At 27.8% G+C, this 24,056-nt stretch overlaps 2 protein-coding genes across 10 annotated transcripts in view; one reads left to right on the top strand and one right to left on the bottom strand.

Annotated features, from left to right (window-relative positions):
* The window catches only part of LOC106686806 (cationic amino acid transporter 2), a 104,070-nt gene extending 85,269 nt beyond the window's left edge, over window positions 1-18,801 (top strand). Inside the window, exons 5-14 of one of the 2 annotated variants that reach the window (XM_014430338.2) lie at window positions 203-307; window positions 4,624-4,779; window positions 5,960-6,084; window positions 6,253-6,350; window positions 8,613-8,752; window positions 10,247-10,349; window positions 12,027-12,184; window positions 12,275-12,438; window positions 12,993-13,101; window positions 14,697-18,801. In XM_014430338.2, the coding sequence (XP_014285824.1) occupies window positions 203-307; window positions 4,624-4,779; window positions 5,960-6,084; window positions 6,253-6,350; window positions 8,613-8,752; window positions 10,247-10,349; window positions 12,027-12,184; window positions 12,275-12,438; window positions 12,993-13,101; window positions 14,697-14,791 (1,253 nt within the window). In that variant the 3' untranslated portion in view covers window positions 14,792-18,801. Of the gene's footprint in view, window positions 1-202; window positions 308-4,623; window positions 4,780-5,959; window positions 6,085-6,252; window positions 6,351-7,646; window positions 7,787-8,612; window positions 8,753-10,246; window positions 10,350-12,026; window positions 12,185-12,274; window positions 12,439-12,992; window positions 13,102-14,696 lie in introns of both variants that reach the window. The other variant, XM_014430339.2, reaches the window with a different exon arrangement.
* A 1,319-nt stretch (window positions 18,802-20,120) lies between these two features.
* Window positions 20,121-24,056, bottom strand: part of LOC106686805 (proton-coupled amino acid transporter-like protein pathetic) — a 125,536-nt gene continuing 121,600 nt past the window's right edge. For all 8 annotated transcript variants that reach the window (XM_014430334.3, XM_014430332.3, XM_014430335.3 and 5 more), the window contains one exon: window positions 20,121-22,448. In XM_014430334.3, coding sequence (XP_014285820.1) covers window positions 22,210-22,448 — 239 coding nt within the window. In that variant the 3' untranslated portion in view covers window positions 20,121-22,209. The remainder of the gene's footprint in view (window positions 22,449-24,056) is intronic.

The following is a 24,056-nucleotide window of genomic DNA, read 5'->3' as shown; positions in this document are numbered from 1 at the left end:
GTAAAGCATAAAAAATAAAATTATTTGAAAATTAAATAATAAACAAATTTCACAATATAGTTTTATTTTTTACAATTTATGGGTTTGATGAAGTTCTAACAGAGATTTTGATTGCCATTTTATAATTTAAAGACGAATCTCATTAGAAAAACAGGCAAATATTATTAAGTTGTTCATAATATTTATAACTTTATTTTTTAAGGACTTTTGGCTTATGGTGTAAAAGAGTCAGCCTGGATGAACAATCTCTTTACTGGTCTGAACTTGCTTACTGTCATTATTGTCATTGTAGCTGGTCTCTTCAATAGTAAGTATCATATATGTTTCATAAGTAATGAAATATTTAAAATTTATTATATTTCATTAAAATATTAAAGAAACAAAAAAATAAGAAAGATGAGTAAAAGCATGCGTATTGAAATAACCTACACATTCAATTAAGAATTTGCCAATTTATATTAGTTAAAAACTAGTATATTGCTAAATATAGCTTATATTTCAGGGCCTTGTCCCGATTTTCAAATTTTAACAATTGATATCACCTATTAAGATGTAACTAGATATGATAACTCATTTTAACAAATTTATCTAAAACCATTAATATATGATAATTTAAATTACTTCAAAAGATGTTTATACAACAACATTTATCTTGTCAGATATAGTATTATATTTCATAATTTACTAAAAATTTTATTGTATTTAACTTTTTAGCATCTAATATATTTCGGAATAATCCTATTTATATTTTGTTCCTTTTATCTTATTACTAGTTATAGTGCACTTCCTGAAATTACCATCACATACTCTTTAATATTTCAAGTTATAATTATTCAGAATTATTTTAAATGTAAGTGTATTTAAAATTCTTTGAGTTTTTGGGAGATGTGTTTTTCCATGTTGTTATTTTTATTTTAATCCTTATGTGATGGAAACTTTAATATCAAACATCCCTACTTGAAAGATTTGCTCTTGTTAGTATATGTTTAGATCTTAACTATAACTGCCTACTCCCATTTGAACCTACATATTAGCTGACAGACATACACCGACAATTGGAACTTCTTGACTTTATTACTTCTTGCTTCAGCAAGCAACACCACCACATCTCTATTTGAAATGAGCACTCATCTGGTCACTCAGCTGTTATCCTGTCTCTCCCAAGACATCAATAACACATCTAATCATATACCTATGTTATTTCTTGGACCATTATTGCTAAGCAAATTTCATAACATTATAAATAATAAAATTAATCTTAATACTTGCTTGAAGACTAATATTGTACATGTATAATATCGACAATGCTGTAGATACACTCACTAAGATCGTACAAACTGCAGTCTAGTAATCAACATGCAGGCATGATGAACTAAAAAGTCACCCTTCATCGTCTCAGGGGTGCTGCAGGGTAGTATTTTAGGACCAGTTCTGTATTCTATAAACACTTCCAACATTACACTAACAACACATTGCTCGCAACTTACATGGATGATACCAACTTTCCATGGATACCAACCCGACCACAGCTACTCACTATATTTACTCATTTAAATTTATAACAAAATTGGTTTGATAAATGGTGAACAAAAATTAACAAAGAAAAATCAAATCAGGTTACATTTACACTTAGACGTTTAAACTGCCCTCAATTTTTTTCTTCATCATTGGTGTGACAGACCGTGGTGCTCCAAGACCTCGATGTATTTCTTAAAGTACATCGCACGTTTCCTGACGTGGTTATCGTAGGGTGGGTCCGTCACTCCCACGCCTATTTTTGCTCTCAATTAACATTTTAAAATGTCCCATCACCTTAATAGAGACAAAATACTTGGAACTTACGATAAAAAGATAATTGACCTATAATCACATGTGACAACTTTAAAAAAAGGAATGAATCACTGGCTTTCCTTACTTCGGTGACTGCTATATCATAAAAGTAAATTATCGCTTACTAACAAACTTAAAATATGCAATATGCTGCTTACACCACTCAGGTATAGGGTTCCTGCAAAAAATCTCACCTTGAGTCCATTCAGAACTTTTAATCGAAATTCCTCCCATACATCACTCACAGACCCTTTAACATCACAAAGAAATCATTACGCAAGGACCTGGATATACCATTTGTGACTGACCTAATTAAAAAAACAGTAGAAAACTTTCCACTAATGTTTTTTTTGTAACTATGTCAAGTGTTTGTATCTTTTTTAGCCCTGCAACTTGGGGTGCAATGTTGTCTCAAATAAAAATAGTACACCCATTAATTTACTATTTCAGTTTTATTTGACCGCACCCAGACCATATTCCATTCATAGAAAACTTTTCATGACTTTCTTCCTGGACATCCCAATCTACTGGTTTAAACATTACCAAAGTCTGACAAAAAGATTGAAACACATTTACCTCTTTGTATATTTCCTTATTTTTTATTTATTATTCTTTATTTTTTATTTCTCATTATTATTATTTATTATTTCTCAACCTATAGCCTTCCTGTGTCTTCTTTGGGTCATAAATTCTTCTTAGTATTCTTCTTTCTATTCCTAAAATTTTCCTTAGGCTGGGGAAAGAAGTGGTTTCCATTCCGTACAATATCACCAATTTAATGACCATATTGTCATGTCTTATCTTTGTGTTTTTTAACAGGCTCCTTTAAATATATGAATAAAAAATAAAACAGCTTAGTCTTTCCAATTTAGTTCTTTTTCCTTTCATGCTTTCTTTCTCTGACCCATTGCTACATATAATCTCCCCCGGATATTTTAATTTATTTGTTACTTTAATTCTCCCGTACTTTGTCTCTACTCTTTTCTTTTTGAAAGTTTCTATCTGTTCTCATTAACTCCATTTTCTCAAAGGATATCTATAAACCTGTAAACCTGTTTTAAATTAAATTATTTTATTGATAGCTTCTAAAAAAAAAAAATTGGAATTAGGATGTCTGATTGCCATATCCTCAATTTTAATAATAAATGAAAATTCAATTTCAGTTTTTATGGTGTTATTGACAGAATAAAAATGAAAAATATACCGATTTATTTATTATGTATATAAATAAATGACCATATTATTTCAAATTATGAAGGAAATTAAATGTTGTGTTAAATTTTGTTTTTTTCATTTCTACTTGTTTATTTTTAGATGTTATGTCTCCTGTTCATTTTTAACCTAATAGTTTGTGTATTTTTTTTTTTTATATTTTTACCATTGCCTATTTTATAATAATAATTTTATGTTTTTCATTCGTATATAATTTTCTTTTCACTTATATTTACATAATTTTAACCCTACCTTAATTTACCTTTTTTATCTCTCTATCCTACTATGTCAAAATATTTGTAGTTGTTTTTGTATCTTTTTAGCCCTGGCGAAGCTCTACAAAGCAGGGCGAAACTTTGGCAAACAAATAGTTGTGAACTATTCTTTGCTATCTTGTGACCACACCCCTAACCATCTCCTTCATAATTTATTTATTGATCAAAATATGCTTTAGCTTCAATATGCTTCTTCCAAAATTCTAAGTACTTTCTAATCTACTCCTTAATAAAATATTTACTTTTTAAGTCCAGCCTAAAAGTCTTTTTTTGGTTTTCTAGGTGGCAATAATATGTCTATATTTCAAATAAATGTACCATATATCACTATGCCTTACATTTCTGGTATAAAATCACAAAAATGGTACTGAAATGCCCACCTCATCCAGAAAGATGCTTGGTTTTGATTGAGGTCATTCTCCAAATTTGGTACTATTCAGTAAAAAAGTTTCAAAAATTATAGTCTATTATATCAATTCTTTTTATTTTGATTACCTCAAGGCAGTACTCCTTGATAACTTTCTGGTACATGTGGTGTAAGCAAGTACACGCTTAAAAAAAAGAAAATTCAAACCTCATAATCAAATATTATTTTTAGCACTTTATATAAAGAAAAATCATATCACTGCCCCAGAAGTATAATGATGCTACGGTACACTCTCACTTCTAAATCACACTATGCATGTCATTATTCTATCAGAGGGCAAGGTAAATGCATGTAACACTGCCCTCCTTAATTAAACTTTCAAATATAAAAATTATAATTTTTCGTTTGTTTCAAATGTTGTTATGTCTTTCACATATTGGAATAACTTAAAATAACCTTTCTGCTTACTACAGAGTGTAGGGACGTGACGGCCGTGCGGGTTGGGGCGCAGGTCCCAGTATGCTCGGTTCGGAACGTTGTGGGTTCGATTCCCACCTGGGGCAGTTAAACATTCATTTTTCGGCGGTCCCGAGGAATGAATCTAGACACTCCTACCTTGGTTAGTATGCGGCGACAACCTAGGTAGCCGTCAGGGGTTGGCAAAAAGAACCCACAGGCCCACTTGCCAGACTTGTTCCCTCCACCAAATACCAGTACCAGTACTACAGAGTGTAATTTTTACTGAAATGTCTGAAATTTAAGTAAAAAAAAACCTCTAAGAAAGAAAAGAGAAATTTAACTAAGGTGGTAATGTTACCACTTATGAACTTAAACAGATCATTTGAATTATGTCACTTTAATTGTAGATGTGGAATATATTGACCAAAATTAATATTATTTTTTATTTTACTCTAATAATATTGTTTTCATTTATATTAGTGGATGTAGCTAATTGGAAAATTCCAAAGGATCAGATTCCTAAAGACAAGAATGCAGGAGAAGGTGGATTCATGCCTTTTGGAATATCTGGAGTGATGTCAGGTGCTGCAAAATGTTTCTTCGGCTTTATTGGATTTGATTGTGTGGCAACTACGGGTATGTTTTATGGGTTTAATTATTAATATAAAGCCACATAAAAGTTTGTTCTCTCAACTATCATCACACTAACACTAAGCCTGTTGAAATAATCTTTTAAGACATTTTGAGAAACAGACTGTTATATATTTTTACTTCATGGTTAATTAGATATAAATAATAAACTAATCTTCATGTTTGTCTTTTATTTTTATATTAATTTATAAATCTGGCCCAGATTTATGGTTTATAGCACTCTGGGCAAATAATTGTAAGCCCACTCCTTTTTTAGTTCCTAAAAATTATCAAATTTTACAAATTAAGCTTTTTTTTATCAGCTGTAATCCAATACATGGAATTAATACTAAGATTTATTCAAGATATTGATCATTTTTTCTTTAAAAAGTGGGTGTGGTTTGATACTATAAGTTATAGTACACTGTATATTGTTAAACAAGTTTTTAATCTGTTTATAAAGTATTTAATTGCAGTATTTTTAAGAGTACTATAATTGTTTGTTGTTCTATTTTTTTGGGCTTTTCTTCTTCGTTCCCTCATATACTCTAGAAATCTAATAAATAATTATGTTTGATAATTGATATTATTGGATCAGACATTCAGATAAAATATAAGCAAATCAAATGAAAAGAAAAATAACTTTATTCTTTGATATAAACATAAACAGGTCACCGAAAGCTACAAATACACAATTAGTGGTATAAACATTAAGATGACACTAGGGATTACAATTTATTGTTCTAACATACATCAAATCGTACAATGAATAAAGATGCACATCCTTCATGGTCTATGTTATTAAATTTCAAACAGTAACTTGTTCAAATCTTCTCAAGAATTTCTTTTAAAAGGCGGGATGTTATTGCATATTTCCTTAAACATATTTGTGGATTGTTAGTGATGTCTATAAAAAATAATGAAACTTGGTAGAGGAGTCAGGTATTTTTCACTAAACACTCCATTCAGAAAACTCTTGCATCTACACCTGTTAACATAAATAATTAAATTATTTTAATTTAATTATTTACATTTTATTTCTTGTTTTGTGTTTACTCTTAATTTATGTTCTAATCTTTAATTGTAAACATTAATTAGTAAACTCTTTTAATTATAAGAATATGTTTTCATCCCTGAAAATTTTAATGAATTGTTTAACTTGATACTAACAAGATTATTTTTCTAGGTGAGGAAGCGAAAAATCCACAAAGGCATATTCCTCTTGCCATCGTAATATCACTCCTAGTAATTTTCCTTTGTTATTTTGGAATTTCAACTGTAATTACTATGATGGTTCCTTACTACTTACAGGTACATTACAAATTTATATATTATAAATTATAAAAATGTATATTTCTAGCTCTTATTATCAATCCATTAAAACTATTTTTAATTCTTATCTATAAAAGTGTATAAAAATAACTAAAAATAAGTGCTTAAAGAGAAAAGTATTATCAGATATTTTGTTTTCCTTGACAGAATGAAGATGCACCACTTGTTGTTGCTTTCAGGCAAGTAGGTTTTGACACTGTTGGAACTATTGTGTCATTTGGAGCAGTATTCGCTCTTTGTACTAGGTAAACCCTATTAACTTATTTATTTATTTTTATTTTTATGGTATATTTATGATAACTATTTCTCAAATGAAATTGAATATTATTTGCCAAAGATACCTTTTCATTTATTGTTAAGTATATTCTTTTTCAGTAAACTTCCTAAATATTACCCCAATGTTGGTTGTGTTTTGAGCATTCTGCTCATACTTAGAGATAACAATCCTATGTATTTTTTCTTTAATTTTTTGTTGGTGTTTTTTCCATTTGTGTTGTTTCCTAGATCTATGAAAGAGGAAATTTATTTTCTGAGTAAGAATATTGACCTTTCTCATGCTTAAAAATACCTAGTACCGACACCCAGGGTTTTTAACATATTGCTCTTGGTATGATGGTAAAGATACGTGTAATTTTAACTTCTTTTTTTGTTACTTTAACTTATTTAATGGTATCACTCTTTTTTTTTTTGGATCTATAAGAAGTAACACTTTTTTTACTGACAACAATTCTCATGGAAAACACTCATTTTTTCATTCATGTTTAGCACTTAAAATTGTAACTCTTTATTATACTAACTTAAATCAATTTAGGCCCTCTTATTTTATGTATTCCAATTAGTATTTGTATACAATATATATTAAAATAGTATATATTCTAACAAAACTGCTAAAAACTAAATGGCGAAATGCTCATGTTCAATCAACCAGGTCTAATAGCAGGATGAAATCAATTTTTTATTTTTTTTTATTTTCAATTCAAGGCTGAAATCATCTTTTTATTTTATTGAGAATATTTAAGACTTAAATATTATATTAGATATAATTTTTATATATATATTTAAGATAAATATTTCTAAGGGACTAACTAAAATATTTCTGCGATAAGTATTTCTTTGGTGCTAACAGCAATTTATAAAACTGGTCAATTAGATTAATTTCAGATTCTGGATATTGAAGCTCCTATTCAGATTACAAATATTCTCATGAGTTTAAATATATAATTTTAGTTCCATGATTAAAATTCAGAATAGTGTTAGTATATGTAATAATGTTTTAAAAAAACCTACATTTTACTCTATCAATATATTTTTATTCAATATGATGGTTTCAAATTAAAAAAGGTATAAAATTGTAACTGTAAAACTGGAGTTAATGGTTTATATTTTGAATTAATTAATGAAGCATCCAGATTCAAATCTATGAAATAAATCAAAAATACAATATCACTTCACACTATCAAGATGGATAAAATATTTTATTTCTTATGAGTATCAGTATAAGTTGACATATAGAGATAATAAATATTGCTCTGATCCATCAGCCTCCTTGGGGCTGTGTTTCCATTGCCGAGGATTCTATGGGCAATGTCAGCAGATGGGCTCCTCCCCAAGTTCCTGTCATATGTATCAGATTACACACAAACCCCAATAGTTGCGACTGTTCTCTCTGGCATCTTTGCAGGTCTGTCATATATGATTTTGCTACGCCCTAACAAAATTTAATTCATTATTAGCATTCAACCTCATTGATAGCTGATAATTGCTTCGAAATATATAATTCTTAAACTAATTATGCACTTGGGTTATAAGAAAGTGGTGGTTTCCAATTAATTTTAATATTTCCTTGTTCATGTTAATGAATACTTATATAAATATGTAAATATTAAGCATGTTTCTCAATGATATTTCTTATGTAAATAATTTTATTCTTTAGGTGAAGGGGAATCTATTTTCTTTCCAATATAAATAATTATCAATGTATGTCACTAAAAATTACTACTTCATAATAATTTGTAATTAACAATTTAACATTAAATTTTTACTAATTCACTGTTGCCCTCGTCAGGGTTAAGATTTAAAGCTCAACAATTGCTAAAGCTTCATAACTTCATAGTATCTCAACTTATGACACCGAAGTACCAATGACAAAATAAATTAATTTGTTCCATAGATATCTGTTCTTAAGACCTAAGATATTTATGCATTATATTTAATGTCATAAAAAGTTGGCTTTACCCATCTTTACTTGTATTGTAGCAGAAAATCATTCTTGTAAACCAAGAATGTGATGAAATGATATTTCCTTCTTTAAATTGTTCTCATTCCCATCATAACTGGAAGTTAAAAGGTGGTTTACCTTTCAATATTCTTTAAAACATTTCAGCATCTATTCTATGTTTGATGTTCTCAATAATTGATAGTTAAATTATTGATTATATTTCAATAAAATTATTTAATATAAAAGTAATTTCTATATAAAATACCAATTATTTAGAATTGTTTTTCAGTTTACTCGGTTCGATGTTTCCTATGCCAAGAATGCTGTACGCGATGGCTGGCGATGGGCTTCTGTTTGCGAGTTTTGCCAAAGTCCATCCTAAGACGAAGACACCTTTGATATCTACATTCATCGCTGGGATAATATCAGGTTGGCAGTGATCATCCTCCCACTAAACAACTGGGAGGCAAAACTGGAATTTCATACGTTGCCAGGGGCGATGAAAAATTCAGAATATTTGGTCGTCAAGAGCTTTAATGTCGCACTGTGCTCAACACGTTGTGGGTTTCAAACTTTTTTTCTTCCCTGTCTTTTTTTCTCTTCAACTTTTTAAAGATTTTTTTAAAAAATATTTTTGGATGATTCCATTTTTGAGTTTTGGAAAAAAAAGAATAGTAAAAGATTTTGGTATTTTGTATTTTTGTGTGTTGAGTTTTTGAATCATATAATGGTTATAAGTTTTGTGAGCACTTTTTTTATAATTTCAGCATGCTGCTTGGCAATAATTCTGTTGTAGTGATTATTGCTTGTTTTTTAAATGTTATGTAGTTAGTTTGGCTTTTTGATGTTTTCAAATTAATCTATTTTTTATTTGTGTGTTTGTTTTTTCAATTCTTATACTTTTTGTTCTTGAACCTTGAGGTAAGCATGTTACTCCAGTACTAGCAGTTATATCATTCATCATATGGGTAACATGTGTCACACAGATTGGTTTATTATATAGTATCAACAAAGTACTTTAGCTACTGCTACTATAACTTTATTTAATAAAAACCACAAGACATGCCACTATTTAAAAAAAAAATTAAATCATTTATTTTAAAAAGACCCAATGCATTGCAGTAATGTCAAAGAGATTAAAAAACCCTACCATTGCATTCACCAACTGTTTCAATTAATATTAGAATTTTAGAACAATTAGTTCACTTTAGTTTTTGTCAGATAACTCCTCCTGCCTTTCACTTTTCGTATTTTCTAATGAAAATTCTGGAAACTTATTTTTATAAGTTTTATGTAGAAAGAACTATTTTGCATAAAGAATACTATACCATGCCCCACTAAGTTTTGACCAACCTTGTTCTAAATATATCTGTTTATATTTGTTCTCAAATTAATTACAGTATCATTCATTGCACTAGGTTAAAAGTACTTTTATATAAATTTTTGCTATAACCTTGGACAACTATTTTAGACTCAGTATTGATTGCTTCCTTGGCATGGTGTATAATTATGGCATCTTCCACTGAATGGCCAACCCAGAAATGAAACCTTCCAAAAATCTAATATATATATATATATGTGTGTGTATGTATATTCCCTTTGAAACAAAACAATCTGTAATTACTTCCATTACTACGGAGAACTTTTGTCTTTTGGTATACATAATTAGGTGTTTAATAATACAAAGGATGTAACTTTTATACATCAGCTCTTAGTTTGTTATCCCGCAGTTAAGAAAAAGTAGTAGTTTTGAATATTTTTTTTCTTTGACATCATTTCTTGGTTTAGTTTTGCATATGATAATATTTCCTGTTCTGCATGATAATGTGTAAATAATGTTGTCACATAGCGACTACTAATCCTTGTGTCAGTTGGAGGATAATTTCATTTTATTTATATTAAACATAAATATAATGTTTTCAGGTGTAATGTCTGCAATATTTAAACTTGACCAATTGATAGACATGATGTCTATTGGAACACTTCTCGCTTATACCATTGTCTCTCTCTGTGTTCTCTTATTAAGGTGATTTAATGTATAAACAACTAAATAAAATATGTTAGCATTATTTTGTACCTAAGTTTTCTTGTAATAATTATCAAATCTGTCACTGTTTAATCCATTCTGAAGTGATTGAAATCCATATTTAATGCTGTAGTCACAAGTCAGTACACTGCTTCTGATTAAGATATGATTACCACCATCATTTTCTCTTTAAACCACTGATGTTACTGTGCTATAATAGGGGCAGAAAAAAATCACTGGAAGAACTGTACACATTAGTAGATAATAAAAGATGCTTTATTAAGACAAAGATATTAACAAATCAAAGGTTTGTTATATAGTTTGTTGCCAATGCATTTAATTTTTTCAATTATTTTTTGTTCTACAGTGTGGGGAAACAAAACAAATATAATATAATCAAGTTATTTTAAGACTAGCCAGAGATTTGAACCATAACTAGTTTTATCAATATCTGTATAATGAGCTGTGTCATAGCGAAGGTCCAATGTATAACAGAATCACATCTTAGTAGTCAGAATTCCACTATTATTATTACAAACTACAAATTTTCAAGACATTAGGGAGGGATATGGTTCAATAAACTTCCTCCTTTGTTTATTAAAATACATAGATAAAGATATAGAGGCTAAAGTATATTAAAAGACTACAAAGAAAAAACAGATTGGGATTCATTAAAGATCTAGTGTTATGGTGAGAAGTGTGCTGGTACAAATATTCATCTCTTAACCAGATAAATGAAATTTTAAAAATAGTGTTAGATATTTCCATATTCTCTTTTAGTATCGTTTTATTTTCATGTAGTAACCTTACTACTAAAATGGCTCAATTTGAAGTACACTTTATTTAAGATTTTTTTCTTACATTTTTATTATATGAGAACATTCGTGAAGTGGGCATACATTCAAATTTATATCTAATGGAAGATTAGATGAGAATGAATGATACTTAAAAACGATACTTGGAGCAAGTATGTGACAAGCCATTTTGAAAAAAAAAAATAGTATTTTTTTCTAAATACGATTTTCTTTATCTGTAAAGCTTGAAAACATTGTTGAACTTCGAAAACTAACATTTACAAAAGACTATGAATTCAAACAGTTTTAATTTTTAAATATTGGGATAACATAGAAATTTTAGCTCTACATATCAGCCTATATCTAATCAGTCAAAAGAAGAAATTAGAACATGAACTTACTTGTGATGAAGGAAACTTGCCAGAGGACTGTAAAATTAAAAAAAAAAAAAAAAAAAAGCACTTTTGTTTATGAAAGTTCCTCTTCATACTTCATATTTGGATTGGAAAACAAATGGAAGGGAAAATGTGTTGTAGAAAAGAAGTTTTATTATTTAATTTGTACATAAAACAGTAAATGGTGACACTAGGACACTGCTGAAAACAAAGAAACAGGCATGTTTCTTTGTTCTGAACACAGTTGCCTTGGCATCTATTAATGGAAACATATAATTTTTGCTTTGTTTATAAAACCCTTCTCTAAATTTCACAACAAACTGCACATGGGAAAATACTTAGATAGAATCCGCCAAGAGTTGCAAATATTGTGTTTCTTTAATTGGTGGGATATTCAAAATCATTTTGTTCAGAGAACTGGACTAAAATCTTGGAGACACATACTATCGTGAAAACAAATACTCAAAATTTTTTTTTTCTTCCAACAGATACAGAGACCCAAAACCAGCTCTTTATGAGCCTAAAACGATTATTAAAGAGAAAGCAACATTTGGACAATCACTGGGACTAGTTGTTAATTATAATAGACTCTCTACTCCAGATAAAGGAACTACCCAAATCGCTGAAGTTTCAACACTATTATTTTGTAAGTTTGATTACAATGGTAACAAATTTTAATTTTGCATATCAGTTTTCAGAAAGACCCCATTGTAAATCATCTCAATTTTTCTTTCAGGTGTTATGACATTCATTACAACATTATGGCTAGCAATATTTGAAGATACTATAGGCAATGATTCGTGGAGTATCTATGTTTTTTATCTTCTACTTTCCTTAACTTGCCTCCCAGTCATTGTAATGTCATTACAACCTCAACATCTACCCAATTTGTTTTTTAAGGTATCTATAATTCAGTTCGTAATTTATATTTTTATAAGATAAATATTAATTAGATAAAATAGAAAAGACATATATTCTAATTTCATGTTTTTCATTATATATGTTCTGATATAAAACTAATAAATGTACCAATATTGTTAGATTCTATTTTAAGAATCATAATTAAAATATGTTTAATTAAATAATACTTTACTGATTTCATGTATAATTTAACTAAATCACATTTAATTTAACAAGTGAGGACAATATTCTATCAAATTAATTTCACTTTGTTTATCATAGAATAGTAATAGAGTCATTTAGGTTTTGAAGAAGAAAAAGAAAAACATCTAAAAAATGTTCAATACATTTTTTTGTCATGAATATTGACCATTAAATTAGATTTTTTAATGTCTCTATACAGTTTTTAGTAAATCTAATATTGAATGATGATCAAACAGTAATTTTAGTCCAAATATAGAGATTATGCGAAGTAGAGGTTTCATAGTCTTGACTAGATTTTTACCTGTATTATTAGAGAAAATTATAAAATCTAAATAAACATTATTTTCCAGGTTCCATTAATTCCATTTCTTCCATGTATAAGTATATTTATAAATGTGTACCTCATGATGAAACTTGATGTCCACACCTGGATTCGATTTTCTATCTGGATAATACTTGGTAAGTAAAATGTTCCATAATTTATAATTGACTTTTTACACCACTTGAAATAGTGTTTTGTGTGTAGGCATAATTTATAAAACCTTATTGTGAAAATTATCATTGATTTTGCTTACATCATAAAATTCTTTTTTTTTTTTAATCGAGCAAAATAAAAAAAGAGTGTAATCTTAAAATTAGTAAATAATAATAATAATCAAGGTCTAACGAACCTGAAGGTTTGATACCGATACAACCAATCGCCCTCTAAATACATCCTTCCAGTGATGCCCCTCCAAACCCAATTCCACTAAATTAGTTTTAATCCAATCCTCCCATCTATGTTTTGGTCTACCCTTCGGACGTTTACCCGTTGGTTCAGTGCTTATTAACATTCTAAGGATCCGTTCATTACTAAGCCCTGGAACCTTACACGCCCATCTTATACGCCTCAATGTTATAACTTGAATTATATTTACCAGGTGTAGGTCCCTTAATTCAGTGTTGTGTAATCTTCTAAAATAAATAAAAAAATGTTAAAATTATAGAACAAAAATGAAGTCACAGATGGATTGTGTCATTTTTCTAATATTAAATATGATTGCTAAAATTTTACTGTGAAATTATTGAAGAGCATGAATCACTAGGGCCATATTCCAGGTATCTAGTTTTCTTTCAGGTAGTGAAACTTGCTTACCATCTTCAGCTATTTTATGCCTAATACTGCACTTAGCTGAGGTTCTTTCATCTTTTCTTTTTGTACCTCTTGACTTTTTCATTCCAATCAAGAACACCAAGTGTTGTAACACGTGGCGGAACTAATTCCTAGTACTGTACTGTACGCTCAGTTTTTCTTTAATTAATTAATATGTCTTTGTAAATGTCTTTACTTTATTTTTAATATAAAAAGGACAGAAAACAATATTAATAAGTAAGATAGATATTTTTATTTCTCATGAAAAATCAAATATTGTTTTCTTATCTAATGCCGGATCTATACGTTTGCCACTTTCCACTAATCCAAGACTTGTCTAAATGCTTGGTAAACAAAGGAAATAGCAAATGTTGATATTCACAGCGTTGTGTGTTCCTGTAACTTTTTTCAGCTATTACATTTAATTCACACTATTATTATTATAAAAAGGAACAAAATAATGATAGGCAAAATGAAAGGAAATGTAAATATCAGCAAACTAGGTGGTAAACAAAAATTCATAGAAATAGTACTATATAATCTACAAACTCAGCTTTCGTTCTAGAATTTGTATTAGATATATATTAATTTAATTACCCTAACATATAACATCTTTATATACTTATATTTGTGCTTTGTTAAATAAAAATTAAACTGTCCAAAGTTAATTGAACAAAGTATTTATGTCAAATCAATAAAATTTTAATATATACAATCTTAAATCAGAGTTAATTATTGAATCTGAAGGTTGAAAGTTTTATTCTTTAATTATTAAAAATGTGAAGAGCACAAATATTTATCTGTTGGCAGTTCTAAACCAATACTAACTGAACACAAATGTGTGGTTGTTAGTATGTTGTTTATTTTTGTCATGTTACTTCCCTTATTTTGTATTATATTAAGTTAAGTAATTTCTTTTTAGGTGGGTTGATATATATTTTCTACAGTATACCGCACAGTGTTGAAGGAAAACGACTTAAAGGCTCAAAAGAAGAAAGGAATATTAATATGCATTAATAGTAATTCATAAACTTGAAAGTATTATTTGTTATGAGATGTTCAGCTGCCCTCCCATTGAGTAGTAGACTTCTAAACTAAGTTTCCAGAGGTTGAAAAAATTGATTTATTATTTTCTTTGAAAATAGCTTATTCAAAGTTTTCTAAAATAATATTATTATGAATAACTCTTATTAATAAAAAAAAAAAATTATTACTAAATTATTGAGGTAAACATTTTTTAAAAAAATGTATGGGGCCTTGGGTCATTTATTATAAATGTTCTTCATCTTATGTTCTAGTACTTAAAATTGTTATTCTTAGTAGCCTCAATTGTTAATAGGCATTATTAGAGCATATTTTGTAGATTTTTTAAATTCTATTGTAAATAGTTGTTTGTGTGTTGTATATTTTAGTATAAAAATGGTATTATATAATTATGATGTGATATTACTATTTATGATATAGTTCAAAACTGTATTTGAGAATCCCATTTTTCTAATATATGTACAGTACTTAAAATAATATACTATTATTACACAATATTTGTAGATACACTTATAAGAATTAATAGAAATCGTAGAAATCCAAAAAGGGCCATTCACATATTATTTTACATTATATTTGGCTGTTTTTACCTATCCCTCATCTTAAATAGAGGTATGGTCATGGTTACCTCGTACACTTCTTCTTTTATCATGTCACTTATTTTTCTGAGGCTTAGATTAATAGGAAATATATGACATGTCACTGTATTAGTTAACCTGAGGTACAGCCTTTCCATTTTTGTTATATGTGGATGTTCCAACTAAGGAGATATATTGTTAGATGATATCCTATACTTGCTGATCTCTCTCCTGCCCTTAATTTGATTAATTATTTCCTGATCATTCAGGAACATTGACAAAGCAGAATCCCACTAGTTTTAAGATTTTTGGTTGGTGTAGCAGCAAGTTTAATCTTTTTATATGTAATAATTGTATTTTTTATGGACAAGAAAGAGAATTCGAAAAGAACAAAAATTACAAAAACATGCGAGGTAAAAGAAAAAATAGTTTAGTTAACTATAAGCTGTAAATTGAAAATACAATAGCATCTAATATATAAAAAGAAGTTGCTCTTGTGATAATTTTTGGTTAATTGTTTATTGAACTAACTAACTGATTTGACACAGTATTTTAAAAGTTCTTTTCATTATATATCTTTTCAATTTAATCTTTATTTATTTATTAAAAATACATAATTCAAATTAAAAATAAATATAATTAGGTTATTTTTAGAAGATTCTAAATGAAAAGTTCAAACTTTTGACGTAGGATTTATTACAGATTTTAGAATTTTCACCAAATTCAGGACCAAAATTTTTATCACTAATCCTTATAATTAAATACAATTTTGAGTAAATAGTTGTCCATTTGATATAATTATTGTAAATGATATCCAGAAAGTGTCTACAAACAGTGAAAGGTACGAAAATTTCATTAATCTGAGAAAGTTAAGAAATATTCAGATTTTGTCAAACCCATTAGGTTTTGTGTTCACCAAACCATCACCATTATAAATAAAGATTTTATTGAAATTAATTCCATAATTTTCACTCAAACTTCCAATATGCGTAAAAAGATTGAATAGGAAGCAAAATTAATTATGAGTTATTTTATATTATGAATAGGAAGCAAAATTAGTTATGAGTTATTTTGTTAACTTGTGAAAAGTTGGCACTTTATAACATTGTTTTCTAAAATATCTAAGAAATATGTATTATTTGAGTGTGTTAGGGCATCACTTTAACAACGTTGATTCAACTACGGAGCCGGTTCAAATCCAGATCAAGGTTTGGCTAAACTGGGTAAAGTGTTTACAGGTTTGTTAGATCTTGACTTGTGACTTTCAATTTAGAATCTTCCAAAAGTGACTTCTTTATTTATATTCTATAGACAATTTCAATGATACGTTTTTCAAAATTTTATTATTTTTTTCTTTTCTTTTCACTTATGTATTCATGCACAACACTTGTGTTTTAATGTTATTAGAAATAAATCTAGAGTGTGATTAAAAATAAAAATTGACATGAAAATTTAAATCACATTTGTATGTTTATAGTGAGTATTATAAATACCATATATTTGATGGCTTTTATTAAAGGCACTAGGTTTATTATGTGTACAACATAGTTAATTTTATGTGTGAAAAATCGAGAACTTGTTATAACTTAGGTAAATTTTGTTTGACTTAAAATCCTGATCTTTCAGGCTATTGACAAATTCAGAATCCCACTAGTTTTTAAGTATTCTTTTACTTTAGTTGTAACAAGTATTATGCTGTAGTATATATTGTGTAATGTTTGAAATCAGATTAAAGTATCTGAATTAAATAGCATCATCTGGTAATTTATAACTCTGAACATATGTATAGATAAACCAAATAGGATGGATACTTATAATCACTTAAAATATAAACTACTTATGAATCAATTTTTTAAAAATATTTATCTATAAATTGTACAGATAAGTGTTCAAATCTATTATAATATCATGATATCAGTGATAATCACAGCTTTTCAAAATTATCGAAGAATGTTTTGAAATAAATTAAAAATACCAAAAATGTTTATTGTTAATAATATTGTGAATATTATTACTAGTAGTATTTATAGCACTATTGTAATATTGTGAATAGTATTGAAATATACAGTTGTGCAGTATTATTAATATCATTTTATAAAATAAAATTTAATTAAGTATTTATAACTACTTTCGTTTTTGTTTATTCATGTTTTAACCCTTTTCTCTAACAATTTCATTACATATTTGTGTTTGAACACAAACCCAGTACTCCAAATGTGCCTGTACTTTTGCACTGCCTATATGTAGATCTAATTGTATAATCATATTCAGCTGGTAAATAAATTTAGGAGTGTAGAAAAGAAAAGAGGGCAAGTCGTCCTCTCGATTTCCTCTGACATGACCACAGTAGTTGATCATTTCATTCACATCACTTTATTTTGAAAAAAGTGGATTTTGATTTATAGTTTTCCCAACTCTATTATTTCCTTTTACTTCATGTATCTAGGCTCATTCCTGACGTTAAGGTCTCCTATAAGAACTGAACATTTGTCCACTCCTCTTTTTGTCCGAGTTTTTCAGACCCATGAAGCTTGGAGTTTTATCTCTCTACTGTACCTAAACTTCATCTCTTAGATAGTACTTCAGATTTATCCTTTTTTTTTTTTCTTTTTTTTAACATGATTCACCTATACAGATATTAGAGATACTTAAGAAATATTTAAATTATTGTTCTTTTCTGTTTTAAATTAAGTTAGTTATTTAATTTATGCATATTCAATTTTGTTTTTGCTATTTATTTTATTACTTATTTTTTCCATTCAATATATTCTCTGTTATTTTATTAGGAAACTTGTTTTACAGTCCCTAGATTCTTTTTTTTTAACCAATGACTAGGGGATTTTGTGCATGTTGTGTCACAATTTCTTTCCATTGTCTCTCACCTCAAATCATTCCTTGATTTTAAAAATTAATGGCTGACTGTTATGAAAGAATTATTTTTAAAATTTAATGGCAGACTGTTATAAAAGAATTATTATTTTTAAAATTAAGTGGTAACTGTAATGAAATTATTTTAATTTAAAAAGATCACTTCATAAAAATGATTGTACAGCTGTTAATTAAAAATTGTTCTTTGAATAAGTTCTAGTTTAGTGTTTATTTTATAAATTAAAAAATCTAAAAAGTCACACTAGGTCTTGACTGACAGTTGATAATACTTGTAATGGATGTAAAGCTACTATCACTTTACAGGCATGGTAGAAACTATCACAGCCACAGCAATGATGAAAAATATATAATATGACAGCATACACTGCGATGACAATAATGCTGCACAAGGTATAGTGTGATGCCTGACAGTAAATGTTGCAGAAGTAAAACTACTGTCATGAAACGTTAACTTTATAAAACTAAATTTTAATTTGTAATTGAAACTATTTATAAATAAATTAATAGTTATTTTTAGACCTTAATTTTATGTATATTTTAGCTAATTAAAAAAAAAAATAATGAGCTTACAGCAGAAATCCTTGGATTTTTTAAAAAATTTAAATGAATTATTTACTATGAAGCCAGGGTGGCACATCTGTAAATTTTTGAGAACATCCTGTTTGAATTATGGTTGCAGATATAAGGCAGCTGCTAATTTTTCATTTCTATGTAGGTAAATCAATTGATAATTTTGTATATTGAATTAGTGCTGTAATAATATTCAGTAACGTCTTTTTAACATTATACAGAAAATAGAAAACTATCCTGTGATACACCACTTTGGCTTTATACCAACTGTATTTGAGAATAGAACTATAATTTCGTTTAGGTTTGTTTTATTTTTTCATAACTTATTGTTTTATAAATATGGTACTACTTTTTAGCTTTGCCCCCAATTTTTTTTTCTTTTCTGTAATCAAACTGATTTAAAGGATCTTCTAGATATTTCATCATTACATTGCAATAAAAGAGCATCCTTTTAAAAGTCAATATATATACACTTCTAGAAATTAGTATAGGAACATATCATGTAGATCAGTTAAATTTTCATTGAAAAGAGGAAAATTTAAGTTTTGAAGTAAATCAAATAATTTTTAGATGTGAAATTTTAATTTTTCAACAAGCCCTTACAGGTATATGAGAAGTGGATGTATTAACTTTTGATAGAACACTTCTCCATTCAAGTTCGACTCGTATACATTTTATATTAATTATCTTAGTTTGTCTTAGGTGTCACTAATTTCTATTAGTATTCAAAACTATTGTGGCAATTTTTCATAATTTTCAAAATTTATTTTATTTTATTTTTTACTATTTTTACTCATTGGTAGCTGTTGACTAACCACTCTAAATTTAATAAAAAGTTTTTGATGTGATTATCATGTATTGGATTGTCAGAATACAAGGAGTAAAATTTAAAAAAAAACAAAAAACAAAAAAAAACAGAAAAATAAAATAATAACAAACAAACTAGGACATATATATAACAATAAATTATGTAAAAAGTAGATGATTACAATAGAAGGTAATTTTCACCTATTGATAATTACAACACTTATGATTTTACTACAGAAACAGGTGAAGGATATGAAGGAAATAATTCACAAAAGATTTTTGTTATATTTTATTTGTAATATAAAAAAGGAAAAATTTCACATTAAAAACCAAGACTATACAAGGAACATAACATGACTGAAACTACACATTACAACATGCAATTTATTCTGCTATATAAATATATAATTAAATTAATGGAAATATAGTAAGGAGAAAATAAAAAAGTTTGAGAGATAAAAATAGTTGTTCTTAATTGAAAACATAATCTATTACAAAAAAAAATTAAAAGTTATAATTTAAGTTTGTTGAATTTACATCATAACCACTCCAGTGTTCTACATTTCTTCTATTTAAAAACTTCCTTAGTAGCCACAAAATAATGTAAAACTTTATGAACATTATAAAAACTATAAACATTATGAAAAAATTACTTTATTTAATATTTTTAGTTGACGATCATAAAACACTAATTATGACATCTCTCAAATTAGGTTTATTGTCACTATTTCATTACTTTGTATATTTTATTAATATTTTTAATTTTTTTTTTTTTTTTTTTTATGAATTTATTTTTTAAATAGTCATAACACAAAATAAAACTATGTAAAGTTTTACAGAGATATAAATTCACAAAATATTACACAATTCACTATAAATAGTCTCACTATGATTCATTTATATTAATAAATAATACCTGTCTCAGAAAAGATTTTATACAGTAATTTAATTTTTTTTTTAATAATTTAATTTAACAAGGGAAATGATTTTTTTTTTTTAAAGTTTTGAATAATATTTCTACAACAAATATCAAAATATATTTTATACAATTCTATCAATTTCCTCAATCAGTCTTCACACTTTTTTTATTTTCTATTATCAGCAAATAATTGTAAATTAATTAGGAGCAATTTTCAGAAAATTTACAAATTTACTTCTTTTTTTTATAACCCATTTGTGTGTTGAACTTTTTATCCTGTGAATAAAAAAAAATACTCGGCAACTCTGAGACAAGGAAGACTAAGGATTATGTTAAATCACAACTACTTTGTGTATAATACTAATCATACAAATCAAATTAACAATTCCAAATAAAACTATATACAAAATTATTATAAACCAGTTAACACATAACAAACACATACATCACAATGATGTGTAGTATGTATGCTCTCTACAGCCAAAAAAAAATTAAAATAAAATAAATACATAAAATAATTATTATAAAAATAAATAAAGTAATAGGATTTCATTGTGACCTTAAATTATGTCTATAATTTTCAGGTTACAGTACATAAATAGAGGGGAGGAAAGCACCAAATTTAATACATCTACTTTTCCCATAAAAGGTTTCTAAATATCCTATTCTCAAATCTAAAATGTAATGAAACAATTTCAAATATGGCTTCTTTTCCTACTCCTTGCCTTAATTAGCATTCACAGCCTGTGATATGCATATAAGGCAGCAGTACTATAAACTATTCATTTATATTCATAAATATTCTGCAAGAATTAGTTCAATTTTGTTCAAATAACATAACCTAAAATAGGAATCCTTATTTAAATAAAAACAAGTGAACAATTTTTGCTCTAACCCCTCTTCCTTAGTAACTTTTATTAATACTTCAGCTACATTTCAATCATACTGTACACTTATACGGTAATTGCAATAATCTTAATTTAAGAATATCACAAAACCACAACATCAACATTTTCCTGTGGTGCCTAGAGAGGACTAGACCACACTTGACTTACTTATAAATTATTAAAAAAAATACTGTGACTGCTAAGGAACTATCTTTGAGACAGACCTTAATCTTACATAAAATACTATAAACTTGTTAAAAAAAAAAAAAAACTGTATGAGTGCAGCAAAAGTTTTGATTTCCATAAACAAGTTGATTCATTTTTAGTTTTGCATTAATGGAATGTGTTATTGAGTTACTGGTCAGAAATTTTATGGTGAATGAGTTTAAAAAGAAATTGCTGCACTTATACATTCTTGAGATGCCTAGCTTTACAACATATGTTTTTCTATACATTTAAAAAAATAAGTTAATAATTTTTACAATTATTTTAATGATAATATACTAAAATCATCTCTACATATGACTAAGTATTCAAGATACTCAAATCTATTTTTACACAACAAAAATCACAAAGAATGCTAAAAACTAAACATCTCTTATTTAAGAACTTGTGTAATATCACTAGATATTTCACACTTTAAACTGTTGTGACAAAATAGGACTTGCAAGATTATTATTTTTATTTTTAAAAAAATGAACAAATAAATAAAATGAATGGAACAACTGGCTGGATGTTTCCTTATTTAGATGCTGACATTTCATGTAAGCTTGTAATTGTTCCGGTAACAAAACCAAGAACTCCAAAAGAAATAATAAAAAGGTTTTTCCATAGAATCCAGTTGAAACGGCCAAGGCCAGACTCCCAAAGTACAACAAGCTCGATGAATGAAGGGAACATGAGACCTAGTGTTGACAAACAGACTGCACCGACTAAAGAGATGAATGGTCCAATATTTGGAACTGCAATAGCAACAGCCACTGAAACAGTAAAAGTATCATTAATAGTATACATATGATAAAAGCCCCCCTCCTCAGCTAATTAATGAGGTTCGTCCGATACTGGGACAAATTAGGCCAGGAAACAGTCTATATATCTCAGGTAATCAAACCAATAACGTCTCATTAGTCACGTGCCTTTAACTCTAGAACGACTCCATTAGTTTAATACCTCAACCAACACTTAGGGTCAGGAGGACCCCAAGCTTATTTTTTCTCAGATGCATTAAAATCCAATGAAATTTAAAACCAATAAATCGCTTCAGTACACTCTAAGGAATATTTTAGTGCAATAAAAACTATTTAAAAATCAAATGTTTATTCTTAACAGAACAAAAATAATTACTATAACTGTCTTAAAAATTTTCCTTTTCCTTTCTCAGATAATTTAAAAAAAAAAAAAATCAAGATTACTGAACAGCACATAAACCTATTGGTATTTGTAGATTAAAAACTAAAATGCAGCCTATCAAAATCTTTGAAAGTTTTCATTTAATACTCTTCATCATTCAATACATTATACAGATGTATGGTCATCAATTCATATATTATATATATGAATATTTGATTGGTACAATTCATAAATACTTTTGATATTCCTGTCTTTTTCCTTCTTGCAGAGAGCACATCTAGAATTTTTATCAAGCAGCACTTGAATGTTGGATGAGCATTCAAGGTAGATGTGCCACCCAAAAACCTGTTGTATCGTCTCCTTGAAGGGCCTATCCATGGTTTGACAAATGTGTATCTTTTCTTTTAAAATTCGAAACTTTCAACTTCTAACTCTTGCAGAAATTCTCTGATTTCTTCAAGATCATGATACAGTTTTATTTAAGTCATCTTCAAAGGATATTCCACAGAAATAAACAAATAGGAAAGGTCTAGACAATCATATTTGTTTCTTGATTTTTGATAGAAATTACTTAAAATTTAGGAAACCTCTGAGACTGAATCTCTATCTGAATACCAAGGTGCAATGAAACTGCAAACTCTTGTGGAAGGGTTTTACAACCAAAGGACAAAGAGTATGTGTTGTACTAATGGGCTCTCTAAGCAATCAGCCCAAACAAAGGAAGCAGCCTAGCTGTCCCATGGTCTGAAGCAGTGTTGCCATCAACTTTGGTGTTTTATTCATAATTATATTTACAACTTTAGGTAACAAATAAACAATTTTAATAACAAATAAAATAATAAAACCCATTTTCTACAGCAAAAACCTCATTCAGAACGTCGAAGTCGGGCCAGGACACAGACAGGGAATGAAATTTTGACTATTCAAATATTGTTTTCTATTGAAAGAACTTATTAACCAGAAAAATGAAAAAAAAAAACAAAAAAACTTTTAGATGGCCACATAAATAATAAAAAGATTTTTAAAAGTGAAAACAATATAATGTGACTTGAAAACACTCTGAATACAAGAATTTTAGAAGATATTGGTGATCATCTTTTAATATGGTTTTGTTTATTTATGTTGTTCTTTGCTGACCGCACCCCCCGACAAACTTCTCCAATCATTAATCTACGGTCAACTATCTACACCTCATTAAGAATTTTACTTTTCTTGAGGAATGACTAATTTATAAATTC

Source organism: Halyomorpha halys, unplaced genomic scaffold (assembly GCF_000696795.3).
Source record: "Halyomorpha halys isolate HHAL.00 unplaced genomic scaffold, Hhal_1.1 Scaffold878.1, whole genome shotgun sequence".
Taxonomy (NCBI): Eukaryota; Metazoa; Arthropoda; class Insecta; order Hemiptera; family Pentatomidae; genus Halyomorpha; species Halyomorpha halys.
This window is presented reverse-complemented; position numbering and strand designations above follow the sequence as displayed.